The following is a 26,112-nucleotide window of genomic DNA, read 5'->3' as shown; positions in this document are numbered from 1 at the left end:
TTACATTGGGGAATTATTGAATGAATGGATACTGAGTGAAATATACTTCACTTTATACATCCTTAGGGTGGGGAAGTTTTTCAAAGTGTGACTCCAAACCTGTTACTGAATGATGTTGCATACTTAAAACCATGTTTTTTGAGGGTGATTTGAGGGATTTTTATAGAGTGTTTTGATTTGTACCCTGTTTAATTTATATGCTGAGTTTAAACCTGGCCCCATAATAAGGTCCAATTCTGCTGCCTATCAGAGGGGCATGGTTGGCTGAAGGAGCCCCATGTACAAATTGGTCTGATTCTCACAGCAATCCTGGGGAAGTTCAAAGAGCTAAAAACAGAATAGGTAATATATTGTTGGCCCAGTTTATTGAATTATGGAGAGGTTGTCATACAGCTGATATGCTGTAGAATGGAGGCAGGGCAGGGCCTTCTGATTCCAATCTTCAGCACTCCTGTTGCTCTAGTGTTCTGTTTCCTTTAAGTACAACAAATAAAATACTCAAAACTGATTGTAATTTTGCTTGCCTATATCACTTCATGCTGTCATGGGTAATCAAGAGTTATTAGTGGCTAGGTATATCTATTGAAAAATAGTAAACATTCTAAAAATTATCACTAGAAATGATCACAGCCGATGTAAGTCAAAGTAAGATCCTCCCATACTTCATCATAATATTTGTAAAAGGTATACGTTTTTAAGTAAAATGTATTGGTTAATAGTATTTGTATTCTAATTTATGGAAAGAGAAACAATGTTTCACTGAAGTTCCATTAAAATGTTGTGTTTGCAAATAAAAACAATAACATTAATTTCATTTTTTTTTTAGTGTGCTAAAACATTTATAAATCTGATGACTCATATCTCCAAAGAACAGACCGTTCAGTATATACTCACGATGGTGGATGATATGCTGCAGGTGGGTGTATCCTTTACTTAACACATTTGGTGACTTCATCTTTTTGTGTACCTCTCAGTAGCAACATTTTTGGTGAGGTTTCTCTTATACCACTGGTACTCTTCTAGAGTGTGATAATATGTTTTTCTCATTTATGTGGGTTGTAATTTGCTAATAGAGCTAAAGACAGAGATACCCACACACAAGCTATTTTTGTTTTTCAGAATGCCAAGTAATCAATATCTATATTTTTCTGAGATGCCTGAGAGTGTTTTGTTGAATGCCAGCAAAGCTTGGTGAATCACCTGAGGCTTTCTGGATACCCTGTGTACTTACAGCTGCTATGGCTCCTTCTTATTCAGTCAGTCAACATGTTTCAGTGCTCATATGTTCTAGGCCATTGTGAGACCGTGGAGGTTTGGTGCTTTTGTTCCTTTTGGGAACAGTTTTGCTTATCATCAGAAACTTTTCCAGTTTTGTACAGTTCCTATTTTATGCTTTACCATCCCTGAACCCAATTATAGAGGACTCCTTTATTTATGTTTATATATTTTACACTAGAATATAATCTAGGCTTAGATTGTTGGTATGTAGAGCAGTTCTTATGAGATAGGTCTTCCAGCTGCTGAATGTCTCAAGATACTTGAAAGAAAAAGTCTGGATGTCTAGGGAGGGTGATTCTGTTAACCTACAAGGAAGAAAAAATTTACTAATGGCCTTCTTTTCACCAAGCACTGTACTATTATTGGGAATACAAACGTTGGGCAGAGTGGTGCTGTCTTCCTAGGGGTCATCATGTCCTTTACAGGAATCTAGTGATATTATAACGTGAGGAAGGATCAATATCAGGCCTGTCTGAGAATGACCTTGGTCTCTCTGAGCACTTTTTCATTTAAAACAGTAAGGTTTAGAAAAAAGTGCATGTTATGATCTGCCATGGTTATGTTGGTTACTGTATGGGACTGTGCCTAGAATGAGGGAGTTGTGAGTCGTGATGCAGACCCTGGTTGCTCATATCCCCAGTGACTGTTCACATGTTCCTATCTGTAAATTAACACCATGACATGCTGGTAGCTCCCATTACATGTCAGCTGAGCACCACAGGGTTCTTTCTTGTCTCTCTTTTCCATATGTGTTCCTCTTCTGTAACAGTGAGATTGTGAGTTGCTCTTATCCTCAGTGTATTTACTTGTTTGTTCTACACTATAATACACAGAAGATAGTTTCAGAGTTGTGGGCTCATGCAACTCAATCACTCAGGAAAGCAGTGTGGTGAGTCTTCAAAGACCTAAAGACAGAACTACTGTTTGACCCACCAGTCCCATTGCTGGGTAGATACCCAAAGGAATATAAATCGTGCAGCCATAAAGACACATGCACATGTATGTTCATTGCAGCGCTGTTCACATTAGCAAAGACATGGAATCAATCTAAATGTTCATCAGTGGCAGATTGGATAAAGATAACATACGTATACTCCATGGAATACTATGCAGCCATAAAACAGAACAAGATCATGTCCTTTGCAGGAACATGGATGGAGCTGGAGGTCATTATCCTTGGTAAACTAACACAGGAGCTGAAAACCAAATACCCCATGATGTCAGTTGTAAGTGGGAGCTAAATGATGAGAACACATGGACACAAAGGAGAACAGCAGACACTGGGTTTACTTGAGGGTGGGGGATGGGAGGAGGGAAAGGATTAGAAAAAAATAACTACTGGGTACTAGGCTTAGTACCTGGCTTATGAAATAATCTGTACAACATACCCCCTGACATGAGTTTACCTATATAACGCACCAGCACATGTACACCTGAACCTAAAATAAGAGTTGAAAGAAACATGTACACATAAAAAAACAAGCCTTTTACCTAGAGTTCAGTGTTTGTTTTTAGTTTTTTTGTTTTAAATTGAGGATATGTAGTCACAGTGTTGTGTTCAAGTTTCAGAGTGGTTATTTTTCATGAACTACTGTAAGACTCATTTGTTTCTGTTGTATTCTATTTTAGTTTTTCCCTCATCCTTGTGTATTTTATTATTATTATCATTTTTATGTATTTTTTTGAGATCGGGTCTTGCTCTGTTGCCCAGGCAGGAATGCAGTGGTGCAATCTCAGCTCACTGCCACCTCCGCCTCCTGGGTTCAAGCAATTCTACTGCCTCAGCCTCCTGAGTAGCTGGGTTACATGCACCTGCCACCACGCCTGTCTCATTTTTGTATTTTTTTTTTTTTAGTTGAGATGTGGTTTCACCGTGTTTGCAAAGGTGGTCTTGAACTCCTGACCTAAAGTGATCTGCCCGCCTCGGCCTCCCAAAGTGCTGGTATTACAGATAAGAGCCACTGTGCTCAGCGCAATATAATTTTTTTTTCCGTGAACATAGATAGGCAGACACATGTATATTTTCTTACTTCCCCCTCTTATTTCTACAAAACACTTACTAGATATAGTCTCTTATTTTTTGCTTGTTTCACTTAACCAAATATGTCAGAAATCATTACTTGTCAGTTCATAGAGATGTCACCTCCCTGTTCTGTTTTTGACAGCTACATGGTACCCCATTAGTGGATGTACCATAGTTCACTCAGCCTCTGATATAATAATGGATGTTGTGGTTGGGTAGAAATCATGAAGCAAAGAATAACCTTGTGCAAATGTATTTTTGTGTTGTTGGGTATGTATTTCATGGTAAATTCTTAGAAATCGGATTGCTGGGTAAGAGGGAACTTCATATGTAGTTTGTTAAGATATTGCCAGATGTTTCGTTTTGCATTCTCATCAGCAGTGTGTGAGTGCCTGGTTCCCTGTAATGTTCTCGAGAGAGGATATTGTCAGGCTGTTACATTTTTGCCTATCAGAATGGTATCCAAGGTTGAACATCTTCAGATGATCTTAAAGGTTGCCTTTACATTTTTGCCTGAATTGTTTGTTCATGTCTTTGCCCGTTTTAAGAGTTCTTTATATGTTGGGCATTGTTGAGAAATGCTGAGTGTATGATAAATTATATTGTTTGCTGAGAATGATGGCAAGGAAAACCTGGCTGGCCCCCTGCCAAGTGGAAAGCTGCTTGGGGCGTTCTAACATAGTAAAACAGTATGTGTGTATCATACACCATTTAAAACGAGTCTTTAAGCACTGGTTATGTGCCCTTGCCCCCGTGGCTCCCTCGTGGAGAATACTTTTTAGTCTGTCTGTGATCAGTGGTAAGCAGGTACCAGCTGCCTGCCTAGTTTATCTCGGTTCTGTGAGAAAACACAGAACACCTGTTTGTTAATAATAATCAGCTGTTCAGAGAGAATAACTACGTGGGTCAGCATCTGCTCGAGGCCCTCAGCCTGGAATGCTGTCAGCACCCTGAGGCTCTCAGCTCAGAACGCTTTTGGCCCCCCTGATAGTCCCACTTTGCTGTTCTGTCTTGGTGTCTGCTTCTTAATGTCTTCAGTGCCGCCTGTGTGTGTGTGTGTGGGGGGGGATCTCTACAGCCGAGCTGGTCTCAGTAGGGCGTATATCTCTGATAGAAAGTGCAAATATTTTTTCCCTGTTTGTTATTTACCTTTGTCTTAGCTTATAACATTTTTCACAGGGTAAAACAATTTTATTTTTATTTTTTATGTGGTCTAATTTATCAGGATTTTTTTTTTTAATCTAGATTTTGAGGAATAGAAAACTTCCTTATACCTGAGTTTATAGTGGAATTCACCAAGGTTTTTTTGTAATACTTGTATAGTTTCATGTTTAGTTAGACGTTTGGCCTGCTTAGAGTTGGTTCTTGTCTATGGTGTAAGGCATGTGCCTAATTTCATTTCCAAATGGCCATTCAGTTGTCCTAGCACCATTTATTAAAATGTCAGTCTTTGCCATAGTGTTGGAAATGCTGCCTTTAACATTAAACCTCCCTGTATAACTGGGTTTATTTCTGTACCTTTTATACTTTGCTTCTGGAATGCATGTTCCAATACCACCTAGTTTTAATTAGAGGATCTTATGGTTAGTTCCCTTCACAGTTTGTTTTTTTTTTTGCCCCCAGTATTACTTAGGTATTCTCGATTGTTGGTTTTTTACTTGTATGAAATGAAGGGTCAGCTTATATGATCTATGAAAAAGTTTGTTGGTATTATTACCAAGTTGTGTTAAATCTGTAAGTTACTATTAAAAAACAATATCAAAGCAAGGCCTGGCACTGGCTCAAGCTTGTACTTAGAACACCTAGAAGGAGGCTGAGGTGGGAGGCTTACTTGAAGGCAGGAGTTTGAAACCGGCCTGGGCAGCATAGTGAGACACTGTCTCTATTAAAAAAACTGGTAATAAATTTGTAAGTTAACTTAGGGAGAAATGATGTCATTTGTCGGCAATGGTGGATGCCTCTCCCCTTGTACTGAATTTTTCTGTCCGAGGACAAGGTATGCCTTTCTTTTTGTTATGTATGTGTCTGTGTCTTCAGGAGTGTTGTAATTTTCACATAATGGTTTTGTAACATTTCTTGTTAAGTTTTTGCCTTAGTATTTTATCTTACTATTACTGTTAAAAATAGCATTTCTTTTCCATTTTATCTCTGCTGAACTTTTGTTAATGTATGTGAAAGTCATTGATCTCTGTGTGTTTTCTGTTTTGGTGCCTTAGTGAATTCTTTTATTTGAATTACTTTTGCGATTGAATTTTCCTCTGATTTATAAAGGTACATTCTGCAAAACCAGATTATTTGACTTGTTTTTCAGTTCTTACTGGTTATTAAACGGGTGATTTTGCTTCTTTTAAAATTCTTGTGGGTTATAAGAACTTGTCAGTTCTTATTTTTTGAGTGCTATTATTAAGAATAGGTGTTGAATTTTGTTAAAGGCTATTATTCTCCGGGCATCTACATAGATAATAGAATGACTTTTTTTCCCCCTCTCCTTAGGTATATAAATATAGTGAATTATAGTAATGTTTTTTCTGATACTGAACCAACCTTGCATTTGAGGTTAAATCCCACTTGGTTATATGTCTTTGTTTTCTTGATATGATATCAAATTCTCTTTTCTGTTATTTAGGATTTTTGCCCCAGTGTTCATATGTGTTACTGGTTTATAATTTCATTTTATTTTTTGCTTTCTTGATTTGGTTTAGGTATTAGCATTATAGTTGCTTTATAAAAAGAATTTGGAGATTTTTCTTTATTTGCTTGTGCTTTGTAATAATTTATGTAGCATTAGGACTACAAAGGCCAAGTTTTGGTAAAATTCCCTTGCGAATACATCTGAACCTGCCGTTCTTCGATAGCTTTCTCTATGTCTTCTACAGGAGTTGGTCATTTGAAGCTTTCTATCTCAAATGGTGATAATTTGGTAATCTGCATTTTTTTGGGAAATCATTACATTGAAGCTTTTACATTTATTTTCACAGAAGACTGTATGTAATCTTACTAAATGTTATGCTTCAAATTTTTTTCTCTATTTCCATATTATGTCCCTCATGTCATTTCTTATTTTGTATATTTGTGCTTTCTGCTTTTTTTTTCTTGATTTACTAGTGTGTCTCCCCCATTTTGTTGATTTTTTTCAGTCAGGATTTTCATAATAATTGTTCTATATAGCTTTTCTGTTCTCTACCTTAGCTTCTGCTTTTGGCTTTATTATATTCCTCCCTTGCTTTTTTGTTGTTGTTGTTTACCTTTTCTAGCATTTTGAACTGGGAATTTAATTTCCATTCTTTAATTAAGAATAAATAAATATTGGCTGGGCATGGTGGCTCATGCTTGTAATTCCAGCATTTTGGGAGACCGAGGTGGGTGGATCATGAGTGCAAGAGTTCGAGACCAGCCTGGCCAACATGGTGAAAATACAAATACAGTGTACTAAAAATACAAAATTAGCTGGGTATGGTGATGCACGCCAGGCTTGGCCTTCCAGAGTTCTGGGATTCAGGTGTGAGCCATTGTACCCAAGATGGAGTCTCATTCCATTGTGTAGGCTGGAGTGCAGTGGCATGATCTTGGCTCATTGCAACCTCTACATTCTGGGTTCAAATGAGTGTCCTGCCTGCCTCCTGAGTAGCTGGGACTACAGGCATGTGCCACCGCGGCCTGGCTAACTGTTTTATTTTTAGTAGAGACAGGGTTTCACCATGTTGGTCAGGCCGATCTAGATCTCCTGACCTCAAATGATCCACCTGCCTCGGCCTCCCAAAGTGCTGTAATTATAGGTGTGAGCTACTGTGCCTGACTTCTTTTTTTTTTTTCCTTGTGATATGCAGTTTGTTTTATTCTCTCTCTCTCTCTCTCTCGCCCCCAACCCTTCCTTGCTTTCTTTTTTTTTTCTTTTTAATTGAGATGGAGTTTCGCTCTTGTCCAGGCTGAAATGCAATGGCATGATCTTGGCTCACTGCAACCTCTGCCTCCTGGACTCAAGGGATCCTCCTGCCTCAGCCTCCTGAGTAGCTGGGATTACAAGTGTGTGCCACCACACCTGGCTAATTTTTATATTTTTAGTAGAGACAGGGTTTCACCACATTGGCCAGGTTGGTCTTGGAACTCCTGCCCTCAGGTGATCTGCCTGCCGGGGCCTCCCAAGCGGTGGGATTACAGGCGTGAGCCGCTGCGCCCGGCCTTTTAGCTTCTTTTCCTTTTCTCCTTTTCTTTTCTTTAGTTTTCTTTTTTTGAGACAAGATCTCACTCTGTCTACCAGGCTGGAGTGCAATGGTGCCACCATAGCTCACTGCAACCTCAAACTCGGGCTCAAGTAGTCCTCCCACTTCAGCCTCTTGAGTAGCTGGAAATACAGGCACTCACCACCACACCTGGCTAATTTTTGAAATTTTTTATTTGTAGAGATAAGGCTCTCACTATATGCCAAGGCTGGCAGTTTCTTTAATAGATGACTTTTTTTTTTTTTCTTAAAACAAAACAAAACAACAAAAACCCCAAAAATGTTGGTGTATTTGTAAGACCTGTAAAGCCCTTAGATGCCAATGCTATCATCTCTGACTTTCTGGGTCCCTTTATTGACTGACTTTTCTCCTGGTTATGGAGCACATTGTTCTTTTTTTTTTTTTTTTTCTATAAAAAAAAGAATAAAGAAGAGGAAGAAAGAGAAAGAGGAAGAGGGAGAGAGGATGGGGGTGTTGCTTTATTGCCTGGGCTAGAATGCAATCTAAATATGGGTATGCCTATAATTGTCCTTAATAATGGAGACATGAAAGAAAATGAGGGAAGAGAATAACAAACAAGGAGCCAACCAAGATTTCGTTTAAACTTCTAAGTTGATATGATGTGGTACTGATGAGAGTGTATATTTTGTATATTTAAAGTGGAGAGTTCTATAAATGTTAATTACATTTACTTGTTCCAGATCTGAGTTCAAGTCCTGGATATCGTTGTTAATTTTCTGTCTCACTGATTTGTCTAATATTAATGTTGAAGTCTCCGATTATTATTATGTGGGAGTCTAAGTCTCTTTATAAGTCTTGTATGTCTGGGTATTCCTGTATTGGGTGCGTATATATTTAGGATCTTTAGCTCTTCTTGTTGTTGCATTGATCCTTTTATCATTATATAATGTCCTTCTTTGCTTCTTTTGATCTTTGTTGCTTAATTGTAACTTCTGCTTTTTATTTATTTATTTTAACTCTCTGTTTGGTTGGTAAATCCTTCTCCATCCCTTGTTTTGAGTCTTTGTGTATCCTTGAATGTGAGATGGGTCTGGATGCAGCATACTGATGGGTTTTAGTTTTTTATTCAAATTGCCTGTCTGTCTTTGGATTGGGGGATTTAGTCAATTTAAATTTAGAATTAATAATATATGTGAGTTTAATACTGCCATTTAATATTAGCTGGCTATTTTGCTCATTAGTTGATGTAAATTCTTCATTATATTGATGCTCTTTTTGGTATTTTTTTAGAAAGGCTGATACTGTTTGTTCCTTTCTATGTGTAGTGGATCTTTCAGAAGCTCTTATAAAGCAGGCCTGGTGGTGATGAAATCTCTGAGTGCTTGCTTGTTCACAAAAAACTTTATTTTTCCTTCACTTACGAAGCTTAGTTTGGCTGGATGTGAAATTCTGGGTTGAAAGTTCTTTTCTTTAAGGATGTTGACTATTGGTCCCCACTCTCTTCTGGCTTGTAGGGTTTCTGCTGAGAGATCTGCTGTGAGTCTGATAGGCTTCCCTTTGTGGGTAACCTGACCTTTCTCTCTGGCTGCCCGTAGTATTTTCTCCTTCATTTCAACCCTGGTGAATCTGACGATTATGTGCCTTGGAGTTGCTCTTCTTGAGGAATATCTCTGCGGTGTTCTCTGTATTACCTGGAGTTGATTATTATCCTGGCTTACTAGGTTGGGAAAATTTTCCTGAATAATGTCCTGAAGCGTATTTTCCAGCTTGGATTCATTCTCTTCGTCACATTCAGGTACACCTATCAAGCGTAGATTAGGTCTTTTCACATAGTCCCGTATTTCTTGGAGACTTTGCTCATTCCTTTTTATCCTTTTTCCTCTAATCTTGTCTTCTTGTTTTATTTCATTGAGTTGGTCTTCGACCTCTGATATCCTTTCTTCTGCTTGATCAATTCGGCTGTTAAAACTTGTGCATACTTCACGAAGTTCTCCTATTGTGTTTTTCAGCTCCATCAATTCACTTATATTCCTCTCTAAATTGTGTATTCTTGTTAACATTTCGTCAAATCTTTTTTCAAAGTTCTTAGTTACTTTAGATTGGGTTAAAACAAGTTCTTTTAATTCACAGAAGTTTCTCATTATCCACGTTTTGAAGCCTGCTTCTGTAATTGGAACACACTCGTTCTCCATCAAGCCTTGTTCCGTTGCTGATGAGGAACTGTGATCCCCTGCTGAGGGAGAGGCCGTTCTGATCTTGGGTATTCTCAGCCTTTTTTGGCTGTTTTCTTCCCTTAGTTATAAATTTATCCATCTGTGGTCTTTGTATTTACCGTCTTTGTAATTGAGTTTCTGAGTGGACGTCCAGCTTACTGATTCTCAACGCCGAAATCTGAGCAACCCACTGCGCCGACTAAATCAGCGGCGTTAAGATTGACGGTGCTTTTCTGACTCTGCACCAAGAACCAATGCTCCGAGGCGCGGGCAAAACCGCCTGGCCGGTCACAAGAGTTGCGCTGGCGACCCGTGGGGCTCCTCCGCTGGGAATCTCCTGGTGCGTGAGCAACAAGAATTAGTGTGAAGGTGTGGCGTCCTCTCGTTCTTTGCGCTTTCACTGGGAGTTACAATCCCGAGCTGCTAGTGATCAGCCATCTTGGATCTCTCCGTGTTTTTCAAGCTTTCTTTTGGTGGGAGGTAGATTGTGTGTCCTTGGAGGTTTTTTTTTTGGTCTTATTTTGTCTCGCAGAACCCTAGTTTTCCCTTTTGTTTTTCTTTTTGCCACCCAATCTTTTAAAGATGCTGCTGCTGCTTCTCCCCACCCCACCCACTTCTGAACAAAATGTTTTTGAACAGAATTGCTTATATTTCCTCACATGCTGAGTTTTTAGCACATGATTTTGAGGATTAAATTCTTTTCTATGCCTGGATATCAACAGCAGTTGCTGTTTACCTGAACTGAAGGATTTCTTTATCCTTATTCTCTTAAAGCTTTGTAGCCTGGGTGCCTCTACCAATGAAACAATGATGGCTCACCTGAATTTTGGGTTCCTTGATAAAATCATTATTACAACTATTTCAATTGTTACTGTGAGCAATAATGACTCATTACCTAAGGAGACAGTAGGGTAATCCTCGAATAGGTAATTATTAGTGTAGACCAATATTAACCAACAAAAAGCACTAAATTTAAAAGTAATTAAATGTTAATCTGAAAATAGGAATTTTTGTTTAGGCAGTTATTTGTGTTTTTAAAAAAGTATTACTACTCATGCACTAGTACTAAAGAAATTACTCATGCAACCAAATACCACCTGTTCCCCAGTAACCTATGGAAATAAATAAAAGTTTAAGCAGAAAAAAAAGTATTACTGCTGATATGGTGGTGTCGTAAAAAAATTTTTTTTAAGAAGTATTGCTATTTAACAGCTATAGTCATTTAATGAACCAGAAAGTGGATCTCAGCCAGTGATATGTAAAGAAAATTGAGGTGAGAGGTGAAGTTTTCATGATTGGAACTAAGAATTCCCTCCTACGTCCACTGGCAGTATTTGCTGTTTTCTGCCGTGTTTATCCCAAATTTTCTACCATGATATGCTAAGAAGTAACCTTGAACATTTGCAATTCATTTAATTCCATTTGCCTTGCCTGTTTGTTAGTAGTTTGAGGTGCATTTTTTTCCCCGGTACTCTTCCTGCTTCCTTCCTGGTTTTGATTTCCCTCACGTGGTAGCCAGGTGCTCCCACTAGGGTGTCGGTGGTGGGTGTAGACCTGCTGCATTGGGAGTAGCAGGTCAGAGGTGCAGGCTGAGACGTGTGAGTTACAGTCTTATTTGTGATTTAAAATAATCATCAAAGGTGATTTTATTAGTAAAATATCTTTGCCTACCACCATCCCCGCCCTCTGCCCTGTAATGATAATGACAGAGTGACAAATCACACATATACACACACATACATTGAAAAAAGAACACAGACTGATGGGATGTTGAGAAGTGGTACATAATCGTTATATTCTTTAGCAAAATGTGTTCTGATTGGTGATATCATTTCTTTTCTTTTCTTTTTTTTTAGGAAAATCATCAGCGTGTTAGCATTTTCTTTGACTATGCAAGACGTAGCAAGAACACTGCGTGGCCCTACTTTCTGCCAATGCTGAATCGACAGGATCCCTTTACTGTTCATATGGTAAATTGTGAATTCATTGGATTCTTTTCTTTTTAATTTTTTTAAAGAGGGGGCTCTTACTGTGTTCCCCAGGATGTTCTCAATCTTTTGTGCTCAAGCAATCCACCTGCCTCAGCCTCCCAAAGTGTTGCGATTACAGGTGTGAGTCACTGCACTCAGCCAGATTTTTCTTTTTAAATGCAAGAAGAAAGGGATTTATTTTAAAATTTTTATGTTTTTTTAAATGTGCCAGATAAAACTGTGATCACATTCTCATTTAGGTAAGAAAGAAATCTGGGCCTTTTATGACTTAGTAACCCGTCCGTTCCCATAGGGGAACTACTATGACATTTGCTTTTCAATATTGTTCAGTAGAGACAGACGTCGGTAGTTGGAGGGAGATAGGGTTGCTCTGACACAGTTAAGGTTTTGTAGACTCTAAGGAATTGATCAAAGCCTGTGGAGAATTCTCACATGTAAATAGCTCTACAGTGTTTGTAGCGGGATTAACCACATTTTACTACATAAATTAAATTTCACTTTGAAGCAGCTACTGTGTTTCATTTTTATTTTATGTAATTACTTGATTGCTTTTCAGTATCTTAAATACACTCTTGTTTTAAACTTAAGCTATGTTTGGAAGTCCTAGTGCTGCAGAATCTTTCATGGAGTCTGAAAGCAGGGTTGAGAGAATAAACTTTTGTACAAACAGGCCTTCTCTGTTCCCACTGGGGAGTGGGCTGTGGGGATGGGGATGGCAGGAGCTGGTTGGGGGCATGTGGTAGCCCCAGAGGCTCTTGTTTCAGTAGATGTTTTTAAAGTTTTCAAATCAAGGGCCACCGGCAGTGAAACATCTCTGAGCATGTGTGTGGTCTCCTTCCCTCTTCCACATGTATATGTATTCATACAGTATATTGTATTCATATAGCATATTTACGTGTTGTGTACATTATGAAATATCTAAAAAGAGAAATTAAGGACTGATGAAATAAACTGTATTTTAAAGAATACTTTTTCTTCTGTCATGTATTTCAGTAATGTATTTCCCTCTTTAAAATTGTAGAGGCTTATCTTCACTGTTCAGTTTGAATGTCCTCCTCATGCTGTAACAAAACTGACAAATACATTAAACAGATACACACTTAGGGAAAGGTTCATTATTACTGCACAGCCAAACCCATGTTAACTTCTTGATGATTTCATTTACTTTTGGCCAATCTTACACATTCTGAGGGGCAGACTGCCACTGGTTTACCATGTGCTAATAAAGAGCTTATGCTAGGAATAAATGTCAGGTCTCTTGTTTCTTGGTCTTGTGCATGCACGGCTAGTAATATTTTCAATCCTTGGCCTCCTAACAGGAATTCTTTTAAGTCAGTTGCCTATTTTGTGACAGCAAGATGAGTTTAAACTAGATAATGTATCTATAAGTTCATTTAGCTGGGCATGTGAAAACCTCAGCCTGTCACAACTCAATGAGTGACTAAAGGCACTCCAGTTAGTCCCTATGTTGTAGAATTCTAAATACACCAGAACGCTTAAGTATCTGACATTCTGACCTTGGAAGTGCACCAGTCAGTCTGGTTTGCTGTATTCAAATATAAGAACAACATGAGTCTACTAGCACAGGAAATTATTTTGAGGTAGCCTTTCGTTCTCTACTAGGATGAATTATTGCTGAATGATTTGGAGTTTTAAGACAGTGAGTTGCTCTTAGTACTGATAGAATATGAAATTGGTTTGTGTGTGGAGAAGTAGTACTTTATATTGCCTATTTAATTAAAAAAATGATGGTTATATAGCGTGAAGAAAATGGAGAAATCTTTGAGGAGAAAGGATATTTGTTTATGTTGGGAGAGATAACTAATACCTAGGATGTATATTATCCCAAGAAATGGACTTTTAAGTATGAGAACTCCCAGGGGGCTTGCATGAGTGTGGGAGAGGTTGGCCATTTGTTGTAGAGATTGCTTAGAATTCTGGCAAGTGGTTTGGTGACAGTCTGCTTCTAAGAAAGATTTTTGTGTTCTTTTTGTTTTGGTGGTCATGTAATGAATCCCAATCTTCTGAAACTCAAAATAATGCAGGGAGTGTCAAGACATTCCTAAGACTCAGCTAATTTTGGTTCACTTTGATGGAAATACTTAAAAATATATTTTAAATGTTTGTTTCAAAATATATTTTTAAAAATGAAATATAAACTATTTTTAGAGGAGTTGAGTGTTAAGAAATTGTGTAGCAAAATGGTTACAAATCCTATTTTTAAGGTATATAATGTGATTTTTAGAATTAATGTTGCATTCAAATGTATTTCTTACTCGTTTTCAGGCAGCAAGAATTATTGCCAAGTTAGCAGCTTGGGGAAAAGAATTGATGGAAGGCAGTGACTTAAATTACTATTTCAACTGGATAAAAACTCAGCTGAGTTCACAGGTAAAAGAATTTTTTTTAAAGTATCTTTGAAAAGAATGTAACATCCATGTTCTTTTAAGCTTTTTACAGTAAATATGTTGAATTACAAAAATGTTTTATTAAAATAATGCCATTTTGAACTTGACAAGTAAACCAAACTACTCTTAGATATGGTAGTGTGCTTTGCTTTTTCTTTCTTTGACTGGCTTCATTTCAATCCTTTCTGTCTTTTCTGCCACTTGGGGTTTCTTATTCATGCTTTTCAGGGGTCAGGGAGTACCTTTCTTCTAGGTGGCTGCCAAGATGACAGAGGCTGGAGACTTGAAAGGACCCGCACAGCTCCAAAGAGCACGCGCGTGTGAGGCTTCAGTAAAGGAAAAGAAATGGTGCAGCAGGAGAGAGCGTGCCTCGGGCCGAGAGACTTCCAGGCGCAGCTCCCTAGGCTGCCCCAGGATTGTGAACCACCAAGATTTGTGCGAGAAATCTTGGTTTTGGGAGCGCTCTCTGAAAGTTTCGAGTGAGATCTTTTATGCCCTTTTGATTACATAACCATGCTAGGCTGTCTAACCGAGTACATTTCAAACTGCAGACAGCATGCTCTGGATCATTGTTAGCGAATCTGTTTGTCCTTGTCTGGCCGAGTCCCTCCCATGCTTCCAGCTGTCCCTGGCTGAGCCTGGAACTGCCCAGTCCAGCTGTGAAAGGATGCTGTCACACACACTGGCTTGTTCTCACAATTTCACAGTTTCAGGGTGGGATTGGTTAGGCCTAATGAACAACGTGGAGACTGCCTACTGGTCATCTTGGTTGCTTGTAGGCCTTCCTAGCTCTGTGTCTCTGGAGGAAAATAGCTTGGGTGTAATGACTGGAAAAATGACAAGTTTTCAGTTTTGTCTTCATGTTTCCTCAGAACAGGGCAAAAGACAGGGTATGAGTGTTAGTTTCAGGCTTACAGGGATGAAGTGTAGGTATGAAGAGGTTTGGTGGGATTGATACTCAGAAGAGGAGAGAACAGAAGGTGGACAGGAAGGAGGATTCTGGAGATGAAAAGGTAGAAGGGAATGAGATTTTTGATGTGAGGGTGACCTGTCAGAGGAATGGGACCAGGAGAAACAATATTGTTAGGTTACAAATAAATATCTATTTGAAATTTTTTGAAAGTTGTCATTCAGATTTCAGGTGACTTTATTATTTTAATAGATTTTAGTTTGAGGCGTAAGAAAGACACCATATTGTGCTTAGATTTACTTTCTGTCTTATTGCTGCCTGCCTTTTTTGGGGGCGCCTAATTGCCATTTATATATTTGGGTAGAGATACTTTAGAGTTTGTTGAACAAAATTCTTTTTATGTTAATAGCATCAATTTTAACTGGCTTGGGGCTTGGTTTTTAAAAAGTGTTTTTATAAGAGCCACCAATTTGCAGATTTCATTGAGTTTGTGAGATATTTAAAAAAAAACAAGATATTTAAAGCATGTAAGAAACAAGCTTGTGAAAGTGAGATTTAAAATTTCTTAATGTAGCATATCATTTGGCATCAGAATGTTTAGTTATATAGCATATACCTCTCCCTTTTTTCCTACTTTGAAATAATCGCTCCCCTTAAATAGACTTCATTCCGGGCCTGGTGCAGTGACTTAATGTCTGTAATCCTAGCACTTTGGGAGGCCAAAGCAGGCCAATTGTTTGAGCCCAGGAGTTTGAGATCGGCCTGCACAACATGGCAAAACCCTGTCTTTACAAAAAATAGAAAAATTAGTTGGGCGTGGTGGTGCACATCTGTAGTTCCAGCTACTCAGGAGGCCAAGGCAGGAGGATCACCTGAGCTTGGGGAGGTTGAGGCTGCTCACGCCACTGTACTCTAGCCTGAGTGACAGAGTGAGACTCTTGTCTCAAAAACAAAAACAAAACTTCATTCTGCTATAATGTTAGCTTTCAGGTATAGTCAGTGTCTAGAATAGTTTTCATTAGAATTGAGTTTTTATAGATCAGTGCTCTTCAAGTATTTTCTGTGTCTTTTTTGTGCACTCTTTTTATCATAGAGTCTTTGGCTTTAAGTTGTGGACTTTGACTTGTGCAGTGCCTCTGCTCTGCGAGTCCTTCTGCTGTGGGGGACCTCATCCGGGCACCCAGGTGCAGCCTGGCCTTGCCTCCTAGTCTGGTTACCGCTTCTGCTTGGCCCTCATTGCACTGTCTCTCTTGCTGCAGGCAGGTGCTTCTTCATAGCCTTCTATCATGATTAAAATCCAGACTCTTCATTTTAAAAAGTAACAGTCATTTCTGATACTACCTGCCACTTTGCTCAGTTGTCATGCGATAGTGCCACATCTGGAGTGTCTCTTTTTTCTCTATCACAAGTGTTTTTCTCTCTCACAAAAAGTACCACAATTTCATAGTTTTAATAGGAATAAACTTTCAAAAGTCCAAGTTAGTGGCAAGTTTAGATGTTTTGTTCTTTGACCTTATGGTGGCCTTCAAAGCATTTTTGGGTAGTTTGGAGTGTTGCATTTGGGTTATGGGGACTCATGCCTGCACTTCATAGATAGTAGTTATTGAATAAAACAAAATAAAAATTTCCTTTCAGAAATTCATTATTGCTTTTCTCTCGCACTTTCTGCCTTAAATTTTCTTTGGTCATTTCTATATGACATTTCAGATTTTGATTGTCATTATAATTTTTTAGCTTTGCTGTGCATAGCCAAATCGCATATTGTACCTTCCTGACATCAGGCACCTATTTTTCAAAGCTTTGCTACAGAATATAGTGTGGATAGTTCAGTGTAAGGCAGTCATCTTATTGGAAAAACAATTCAGTAAATCTTAAGACTTGGAAATTCGCACTAGCTTCACCCATGAAATTTACCTTGACCTTAGTAGTCAGTTTATTATTGTTCCATTTTTAGCTATTTACTGGTTAATATATTGTCTCTAGAAGAGTGTAACGAACTTTAGAACTTTTTATGTCATCCCCTTGCTTTTTATTGAGGAGGATTAGGAATAAAATTATAGAGGAAAAGTTATTATGGAGAAAATGTGCTTAGCTTCCTTTTGTAAGCTGATAAATTAGGATAAAATTAAAACAAAACTAAATAATGAGTTATTTATTTTGTAATAGAAACTGCGTGGTAGCGGTGTTGCTGTTGAAACAGGAACAGTCTCTTCAAATGATGTAAGTATATTCCTTCTTAATTCACTGGCCTCCTAAACACTCCAAAAATAAATTATTTTGAGTTATAGAACTTAAAATTTTGAAGGTGTTTACTAGTTCCCCAGCTATCAATCCATGGTCACCACCAGCCAGGCGATAGTATTATAACTATATATAAATATTGGCGGTCTGTGAGGATCATCTTTTCTGTGGTAGTCATAAGACTTGTTTTTCCCCATTGCTCTGTTTTCCAGGCCACTAATTGTTTCAGACCTGAGAATCAAAGTAAAAATCTGAATTCAGAACTGGAGCAAATATTCATAAAGTTTTTCTCTTTAAACTTCAGTTACCTGATTAAATTGGTATCTGTGTAATCAACAGGTGATCAAAATGTCAGACATTTAAAAGAAATTCAGTTACTTTTTTTTTTTTTTTTTTTTGAGATAGAGTCTTGCTCTGTCCCCCAGGCTGGAGTGCGGTGGCACAGTCTCAGCTCACTGCAACCTCTGCTTGCTGGGTTGAAGTGATTCTCCTGTCTCCTGAGTAGCTGGGATTACAAGCATGCACCACTCTGCTTGGCTGATTTTTGTGTTTTCAGTAGAGACAGAGTTTCATCACATTGGCCAGGCTGGTCTCAAGAACTCTTGGCTTCAAGTGATCTGCCTGCCTTGGCTTCCCAAAGTGCTGGGATTACAGGTGTGAGCCACTGCCCCCAGCCAAGAAATTCAGTTACTTGATGGCACTAAAACTGGCTGCTGCACTGTGAAGCTGCAGGCTTCGTGTGGGGCTACATGGTGGCCAAACCCCTTGCCTGACCTTTTTTCTTGTTTGACCAATCTCTTTCCACATTTTTGGAGAGCCAAAAGGTTAAAGGTTAAAACTAATTATGGCTCCTCAAGTTCCTTTCTTGGCTAAAGTTACCGTTCCCATTTGGGAATGACTTAACTTTGCTGTGCTCTAGGAATAGCTCAGGAATTGGAAGTAAGATTGGACAGATAACGACGTTCACGATGAGAGTCGTTTGAGAGAAAGATAGGGAAAAAGGAGATAAAAACAGAAGTACATCTAGGTTCATTTGTTGGCAATATGGCTAGGAAATTAGGAAGCATCTTAAAAGGGTCGTTTCTGTAACCTGCCTGCAATAGACCTGAATGAGCTCTGTAGGAGCTCATCCGTATTGGTTACGGACGCTTCCATTATCTGAATGAATGCTATGGGCATGTATGTTCTAAGATCATAGATGGCAGCAGAATCCAATTTGAAACTGGGCTTCTTTTGGAGCATGGGTTGAAGTGTTTGATGACTCATGTGTTAGGCCAGAAAATGGCTATTAGCCTTCTGAAGTGGAATCAGAAGAAGATACAGAACTAGTGTGATCCTGGGGCCTGGTAGGGTTAGAAAATGGTGGGTTGGGGAAATGGTGAGTAGGAAGTCTTGTTTCTCAGTCAGAAGCAGATGTTTACATTGACAATCTTTATTTTGTTTCAATTGGAAATCTTTATTTCATGTGACTTGAATTTCTACCAGTTTGAAAAATTATTTATCTTGTTTTAGACTTAGACTTATTTATTAGAGTTTAAATAAGGAGGTACAAACTCTGCTGACATGACATTCTTATTTTGCTATTTTCTGTGCAATGCATTAGAAAAACAAAATTAACTGAATTGGTGGTGTGTTGGTGTAAAGTGGTTTATCTGGTAGATGTATAAGAATCCATCCCAAATGGAATTCACATCAGGAGTGATTGTGAGTTAGGAAAAGATGGCCTTTGGTTTCTTATCTTCTTCTAGTACCTCTCAACTCTAAACATATTTTTGGTCTATTCCTGAAGCTCTTACTTTTTTAGATGCCTGTCAACTTGAAAAGCAGACCTCCATGTATTAAGAGTAGAGTGTCGGCCCTTCCTTTCATGCTTGTATTTCCAAAGGGGAGTCTTAATCTAGCAGCTAATATTTATTGAGCACTTACTGTGTCCTGGACACTTACTCATTTTACATTTTCATCTCCTTGAATATTTACACTTCCTGTTCAATGTAGGTCATATCACTAGCCACATTTTATGAATGAGTAGTAAGACCGAACAGAAAAACACACCAGCATTCTTGGGGTCACACAGCTGATGAGCCGCAGAGACTCTGAAGAAATGAATTGCTTAGAGAATTACTCTTGAGGCAGCTGAGCTGGAATTGGATCTTTAGGCATTCCTCAAGTCACATTGCTTACTCAGACTTCTTAAGGTATCAATATCATTAAATCCCTTTAGGTTTTCAGAGTGGAAAAAAGCTGTTTGATAAACTGCATTACAAATTATTGCCACTTGATGTCAGTATAAAACAAGTTTTATACTGCAAAATGTTAACATGCTTCAGCAGTCTTACCTTTTTAAAACGGCTTCAGAAGCATCGTTTTAAGTTACGAGTGGATCATCAAAAACTTTTTTTTTTTTTTTTTTTTTTTTTTTGAGATGGAGTCTCACTCTGTCATCCAGGTTGGAGTGCAGTGACATGATCTCAGCTTACTGCAACTTCCGCCTCCCAGGCTCAAGCAATCCTCCTGCCTCAGCCCAATACCCCCTTCAATAGCTGGGACTACAAGCACGTGCCACCATGCCCCACTAATTTTTTTTGGTATTTTGGTAGAGACAAGGTCTCACTGTGTTGTTCAGGCTGGTCTCGAACTCCTGAGCTCAGGCAATCCATCTGCTTTGGCCTTCCAAAGTGTTGGGATTATAGGCGTGAGCCACCATGCCCAGTGCAATGTTTTTATACGGAACTGGAATTTCCTTAAAGTGTGTTACGTTGTCTTCTAATTGTGAAAGTAGACATCAGATTATATGTACTTTAGAGTTCTCTACTGATCCTTAAATGTGAATTGTAAGCCTTTTCTTCTGAGGAAGGCACTAGAGGGAGGAAGTGGATTGTTATGCTGATGCCCTGCTGAAAGAATACTGTGACTCCTTCACAAACTTTGGAAGGTTTAGAAAGATCCTGGGGATTTGTTTCTTTCTCTGTTTTCCTTTTTCTTCTGCCGAGCTTCATTTGTACGGTATGCATATGCAGGAGGAGGATACATGAGAGAGCCCACATGTGTCTGCGTCCTGTTCTCCGTGATTTTTGTTGCAGAATCAGTCTGGCCTGAGTAGTTGTTAGATGAATGCTGTGTCACTGCTAGGGACTTAAGTTGCCAGGCACTCCTTGTTTGTTTCATCTTGCCTCTTGTTTCATCTTGCCTCTTGATTTAACGGAGCGGTCGTGTCCAGTAGAAATTTCTGTGATGGGAGAAATGGTCACTATAGCCGCCCCGTCCATTATGGCAGCCCCTAGCCATATGTGGTTCTGGAGCCCTCGGAAGTGTGAGTGAGGAAGCGAATTTTCAATTTTATTTAGTTTTAAAAATAGCTTTATTGAAATATATTTCACATGCCATAAAATGCATCCTCTTGCAGTTCAGTGATTTTTAATATATTTACGGAATTGTGCGACCATTACCACAGCCTAACTTCATAACATTTCGACATCTCAGAAAAACCAACCAACCAACCCTGTGCACATTTAACAGTCTTGCCCATTCCTGGTCTTGCCTCCAAGCCCTGGCAACCGCTAACCTACTTTCCGTCTCGGGATTTACCTCTTTTGGACATTCCGTAGAAATGATATCATACATGGTCTTCTGTGACAGTTTTCTTTCGCTTAGCATAATGTTTTCAAGATTCATCTGTGTTTTAGCATGCAGTAACAGTATTTTAGATTGAGAGGAAAAAAGACTTAGGTTTTTTATTTTATTTTTTTTAAGTTGAGATGGGGGGTTTCGCCACGTTGGCCAGGCTTGTCTCGAACTCCTGATCTCAAGTAATTTGCCCACCTCAGCCTCCCAAAGTGCTGGGATTACAGGTGTGAGCCACTGTGCCTGGCCTAGAACTTAGTTTTTTTTTTTTTTTTTGTCTTTTGACCAGATTGCTTAAATTGTTTTCTATGGCAGTTCTAATATTCTTGTTAATGGAGGCTAGTTTCACTGCTTGGACTTTGTTTTTAATTTAATGCTGTGCTGACGTAATACTTGTCACCCCTTCAGAAGAGGTTGGGGACTTCCTTTAGTTCTTTACTACTTTGACTGCAAGGCCATCAAAAGTGCTGAGTAAGTAGCAGAAGTCAGTGGGCCACATCAGTAATTCATGTGGTGCAGGCCTGTTCTTAAATTGTAGTCTGCTCGAGCTGGTGAGTTGTGAAGTTTGTGGGGACCTAGAGTAACTCGCAGACAGTTATAGATAACAGATAGTCCCTGACCTATGATGGTCCAACTTAATGGTTTTTCAACCTTACAGTTGTGCGAAAACCATATACATTTGATAGGAATAGTTCAGCAAGTATCCATACAACCATTATGTTTTTTGCTTTCAGCACAGTATTCAGTAAATTACATGAGCTGTTTAATACTTTATTATAAAATGGGCTTTGTATTGAATTTTGGAAGGATTGCCTGGAGATATATTCTGAAATGCAAAAGAAAATTAACTGGTAAAATATTTAGCTATGAATTCCTTTTACATGTCATTTTCAAAGTATAGCACTGATAACAAAAATAAGCCAACCTAATACTGTGTATTTATTATGTTCTCGGAAGTTGCATACAAAGCAATAATTTATAAAGTAAATCACTTTTTAAAAATTAGGCCCATATTTTTTTCTATAATAAAGATTCCCACTAGTCATGTAATTGAATTACTGGATTAAGCACATCAGATTGAAATTAGTACTTTGAAGATTTATAAATTTGTAAACCAGTAGTGAAAATTTTTTTTTTTTTTTTTTTTTTGGTAAAACTGTATCTTAATTTAGATATGACTGTTGACTGGAGGATCTCTTTTAATCAGCCAACTTCAAGAGAATTCTTGGGGTATATATGTATTTTTATTCCTGAATATTGACGATAATAGTACTTTGCAATTTAGTGTTTTATAGAAATTGATTTCAGTGTCATAGCAGTTTTTTTTTTTTCCCTTTTCCCACTTTGGTAGAGCTGATATTATTTTTCTTTTTCTTTGCTAACAAGAAAACAATTTTCAAGAAGTTAAGTGATTCGCCCAACATTATGTGACAAAACTTCTGATTCCTGTTTCAGTGTTCATTCTGTCCTTCTCCTCTCTATTCCGCTTTTCCTTTTTCTCTGTTTTTTCTTCTATCATGTCGTAACTTATATAAAGGAAAATGTACCAATGTTAAATGTTCAGTGGGATGAATTTATACCTCATAATTCCTCCTACTGCCTTCACCTCAACTCGCACGAAGGTTATTATTATGACATCTATTACCATAGAGTTGTGTCGTCTGATCTTCAACTCCATTTAATGGACTCATATACAGTATAAGCTCTTATGTGTTTGAACTCTCTTGCTTAACATTGTGCCTCTGAAATTCATTCATTGCCTTTAGCAGTAATTCTTTTTCATTGCAGTGTAGTATTTCATTATAGGAATATTACTCATTCTCTTATGAGTATTTGGGTTGCTTCTAGTTTTTTGACTCTTGTGAATAATCTTTCTGTGAACATTCTTGTACGTATCGTTTGGCAGATGTATACCTTTATGTCTGTAGCACCTAATTTTAGAATAGAATTGCTGATTAATGGGGTGTATGTAAATTTAATTTTAGTGAGTCTTGCCAGTTTTTTCAGTTTGTTTGCCCTTCAACAAAGTATGAAAGTTCCACTTGTGTCAGTTCTTTACTGACACTTGATATTGTCCTGTATTTTTTTAAGTGTCTTTGTAGAAGCAAAACTCACACATACACACATGCATACAATCACCTTTTACTTTTAAGAGAAAGAGAGTGGTTTAATAGTCATGAAACATAATAATTACTTTTAGAACTTTGGTCAGCATCTTTTCATTTCACGTAAAACTGCCTTCTAGGCTATATTTTAGTCAATTATGTTCGAAAAGTTTATCTCCGTGCTTCACTGATAACAGTGTACTGTGCATTTTCACCATGTCTCTGTGGAACAGATGCCTTTTACTGCAAGCAGACTTGTTTTCTCAACTGCTGACAATTTCAGAATTTAGATGAATACTGTTTTTATCCTTTTTCACTTAGTTTGTACTTAAAGCCTAGTATTATGGAGATGAATATTGAAAATTTGTCAACATTTTTATAACATTAGTTTTACTTTGTACACACAGTACCATTGATATTTTTATGTTTCTTTTATTGCCTCCTTATTTTGCAGTTCCTCAGTTACTGAATTTGTGATTCTGTAGTGTAGGGATCTCTGAGACACATTCACCAAGAAGGTGAATGTTGTAGTTGCTATTTTCTCTGTGTTGTGACTTTCACTGTAATACAGTAAGAGTTTGCATTTTCAGCAACATTGGATAATTTTTCTAAATCATATTCTTTTTAATGTGTTGAAAAGTGAACATAGTGTTTTTCTCTTGACCATCGAGCTTTGCTGCATAGAAAGTGCATGTTGTGGCAAATTCTTAGCCCAGAATGCTTGGCACAGTACAAAGAATACCACCTCAAGCAGGAGCAGAGTTGACTTCTAGTGCCAGTCTAAGATTAACTAACTGTTTTCCTTTTTTTGAGACAGGGTCTCACTGTGTTGCTCAGGCTGGAGTTCAGTAGCACTGTCTCTACTCACTGCAAACTCCGCCTCCTGGGTTCAAGTGATTCTCCTGCCTCAGCCTCCTGAGTAACTGGGACTACAGGTGCATGCCACCACGCCCAGCTATTTTTTGTATTTTTAGTAGAGACAGGGTTTTGCCATGTTGGCCAGGCTGGTCTCAAATTCCTGACCTCAAGTGATCTGCCCACCTCGGCCTCCCAAAGTGCCAGGGTTACAGGTGTGAGCCACCGCGCCAGGTCAACTCAGTATTTTCATTTCAGCAAATTATATCACCTGTTTATGTCTTGGGTTCCTCTTCTGAAAAAATGGGTATCACAATAACAAGCTGTTGGTATCATAAAAGTGGACATTTTTATTTCCTCTTTAACTTCGGTTTAAGTGAAAAACAAGAAAGTGATGCAGTCTGCTTGGTGTAATTGAAGACAATAGTTTAATCATTTACCAGTGCTGTTTCTGTCTATACTGTGAAAGTAATCTCTGGAATGGTATGGCTACTGCCTGATTGTGTGCAATAGGAGAGAGTATGTCAGCTTTAGGACCAGCACCTTTTATATGCTCATTTGTAACGGGAATACTGAAGCTAAAATAACAACCAAGAATTCGTCCTTGTGCAACAGAAAAGAAAGACTTACCCTGAAACAAAGAATTTTTGTGATGAGAGGAAACTGATGATAAATGGAAGAGAAGAGGGTGCTCAAGGTTGCCTTTTCATTCATTCGTCTAGAAATCTTGCTTGGTCATCTCTCTAAACAGGAAAGATGGGATTCGTCTTCTTTAGAGAAAGTTTCTACCTGATAATTGGGAAAAAAAAGTATTGTTTTCATTATGAAATACTGTTTTAGAGCTGAAAATGCACTATTTCACTGTCATTAATTTGTGCTAATGTTTTGAGTTTTCAGGCGAATTGTATTACTAGATACATTGTGTTTTTGTGGAACTAAATTAACTGCTTTTTAGGTACAATCAAAGATAACCTTTTCTTGATAATGTTTGACTATTCCACCAGATGTACTTATATTGTTGTGTTTTTGTGTTAGAGTGCCTGGAATTTCTTTGAAGTGTTAGCCTTTTATGAACAGTATTTAAATTAGAACAAGGTTTAGTAGTATCATGTATATTAGGTTCTGTGAATTTATATAAACACTCATGATTTTTTCCTTAAAAAGTTTGTGTGTGTGTGTGTGTGTGTGTGTGTGTGTGTGTGAAATTAGCATGTTCATCTTAAAGGCTGTTCTCTGAAATTTCCTTTCCTTTCTCTACTTTTATTTGTTTTTTTGAAATGGGGTCTCAATTTGATGTCCAGGCTGGAGTGCAGTGGCATGATCTTGGCTCACTGCAACCTCTGCCTCCTGGGTGCAAGTGATTCTCCTGCCTCAGCCTCCTGAGTAGCTGGGATTACAGGTGCCTGCCACCATGCCCAGCTGATTTTTGTATTTTTAATAGAGGCGGGGTTTTACCATGTTGGCCAGGCTGGTTTTGAACTCCTGACCTCAGGTGATCTGCCTGCCTCGGCCTCCTGAGGATTAAAGTGCTGGGATTACAGGTGTGAACCATCATACTCAGCCTCCTTTCTCTACTTCTTAAAGTTATAGGGCTTATTGTACATATTTAAGGAGAAGTCCTGCTCAGATGTTCCTACTAACTTTGGTAAAATGAAGGGGCATGCAACTTTCTGGGATTATTATTCCTATTTAAGTTTCAGGTTTAAGCATAATTTCTAAGGGACAGTGTTATTGAACTGATGGTTTTAAAAATCATAGTCTTTTTCAAGTGTTTAATTAGACTTTTTATGTCATGGATTTTTTTTTTTAAAGTTTTAATTATATTGAGTTCCTATGTATGTCTAGCTGTGTTGTGAAATGAATTATTTATTTACTTTTTTTTTTGAGACAGAGTCTCTTTTGCCCAGGCTGGAATGCAGTCATGTGGTCTCGGTGCACTGCAACCTCTGCCTCCTGGATGCAAGCAATTCTTATGCCTCAGCCTCCCAAGTAGCTGGGATTACAGGCACGTGCCACTATGTCCAGCTAATTTTTTGTAATTTTAGTAGAGATGGGTTTCGCCATGTTGCCCAGGCTGGCTTCGAACTCCTGAGCTCAGGAAGTCCACCCACCTCAACCTCCCAAAGTGCTCGGATTACAGGCTTGAACCACTGTAGCCAGCCTGAATTATTTTCCTTAAATCTAACAATATTGAGGGTGCTTGGCAGTGTTCTCGTAAGGATGAAGAAATTGCATATTGAAAAAGTTCAGTAACTTGTCCGAGGTCATTCACATACAGGCCTATCT

At 38.3% G+C, this 26,112-nt stretch overlaps 1 protein-coding gene across 3 annotated transcripts in view; it reads left to right on the top strand.

Annotated features, from left to right (window-relative positions):
* The window catches only part of ATP6V1H (ATPase H+ transporting V1 subunit H), a 98,282-nt gene that overhangs the window by 8,461 nt on the left and 63,709 nt on the right, over window positions 1–26,112 (top strand). For 2 of the 3 annotated variants that reach the window (XM_003940850.3, XM_074386654.1), the window contains exons 4-7: window positions 827–916; window positions 11,552–11,665; window positions 13,973–14,077; window positions 17,171–17,224. In XM_003940850.3, coding sequence (XP_003940899.1) covers window positions 827–916; window positions 11,552–11,665; window positions 13,973–14,077; window positions 17,171–17,224 — 363 coding nt within the window. The remainder of the gene's footprint in view (window positions 1–826; window positions 917–11,551; window positions 11,666–13,972; window positions 14,078–17,170; window positions 17,225–26,112) is intronic. The other variant, XM_003940851.3, reaches the window with a different exon arrangement.

Source organism: Saimiri boliviensis, chromosome 15 (assembly GCF_048565385.1).
Source record: "Saimiri boliviensis isolate mSaiBol1 chromosome 15, mSaiBol1.pri, whole genome shotgun sequence".
Taxonomy (NCBI): domain Eukaryota; kingdom Metazoa; phylum Chordata; class Mammalia; order Primates; family Cebidae; genus Saimiri; species Saimiri boliviensis.
This window is presented reverse-complemented; position numbering and strand designations above follow the sequence as displayed.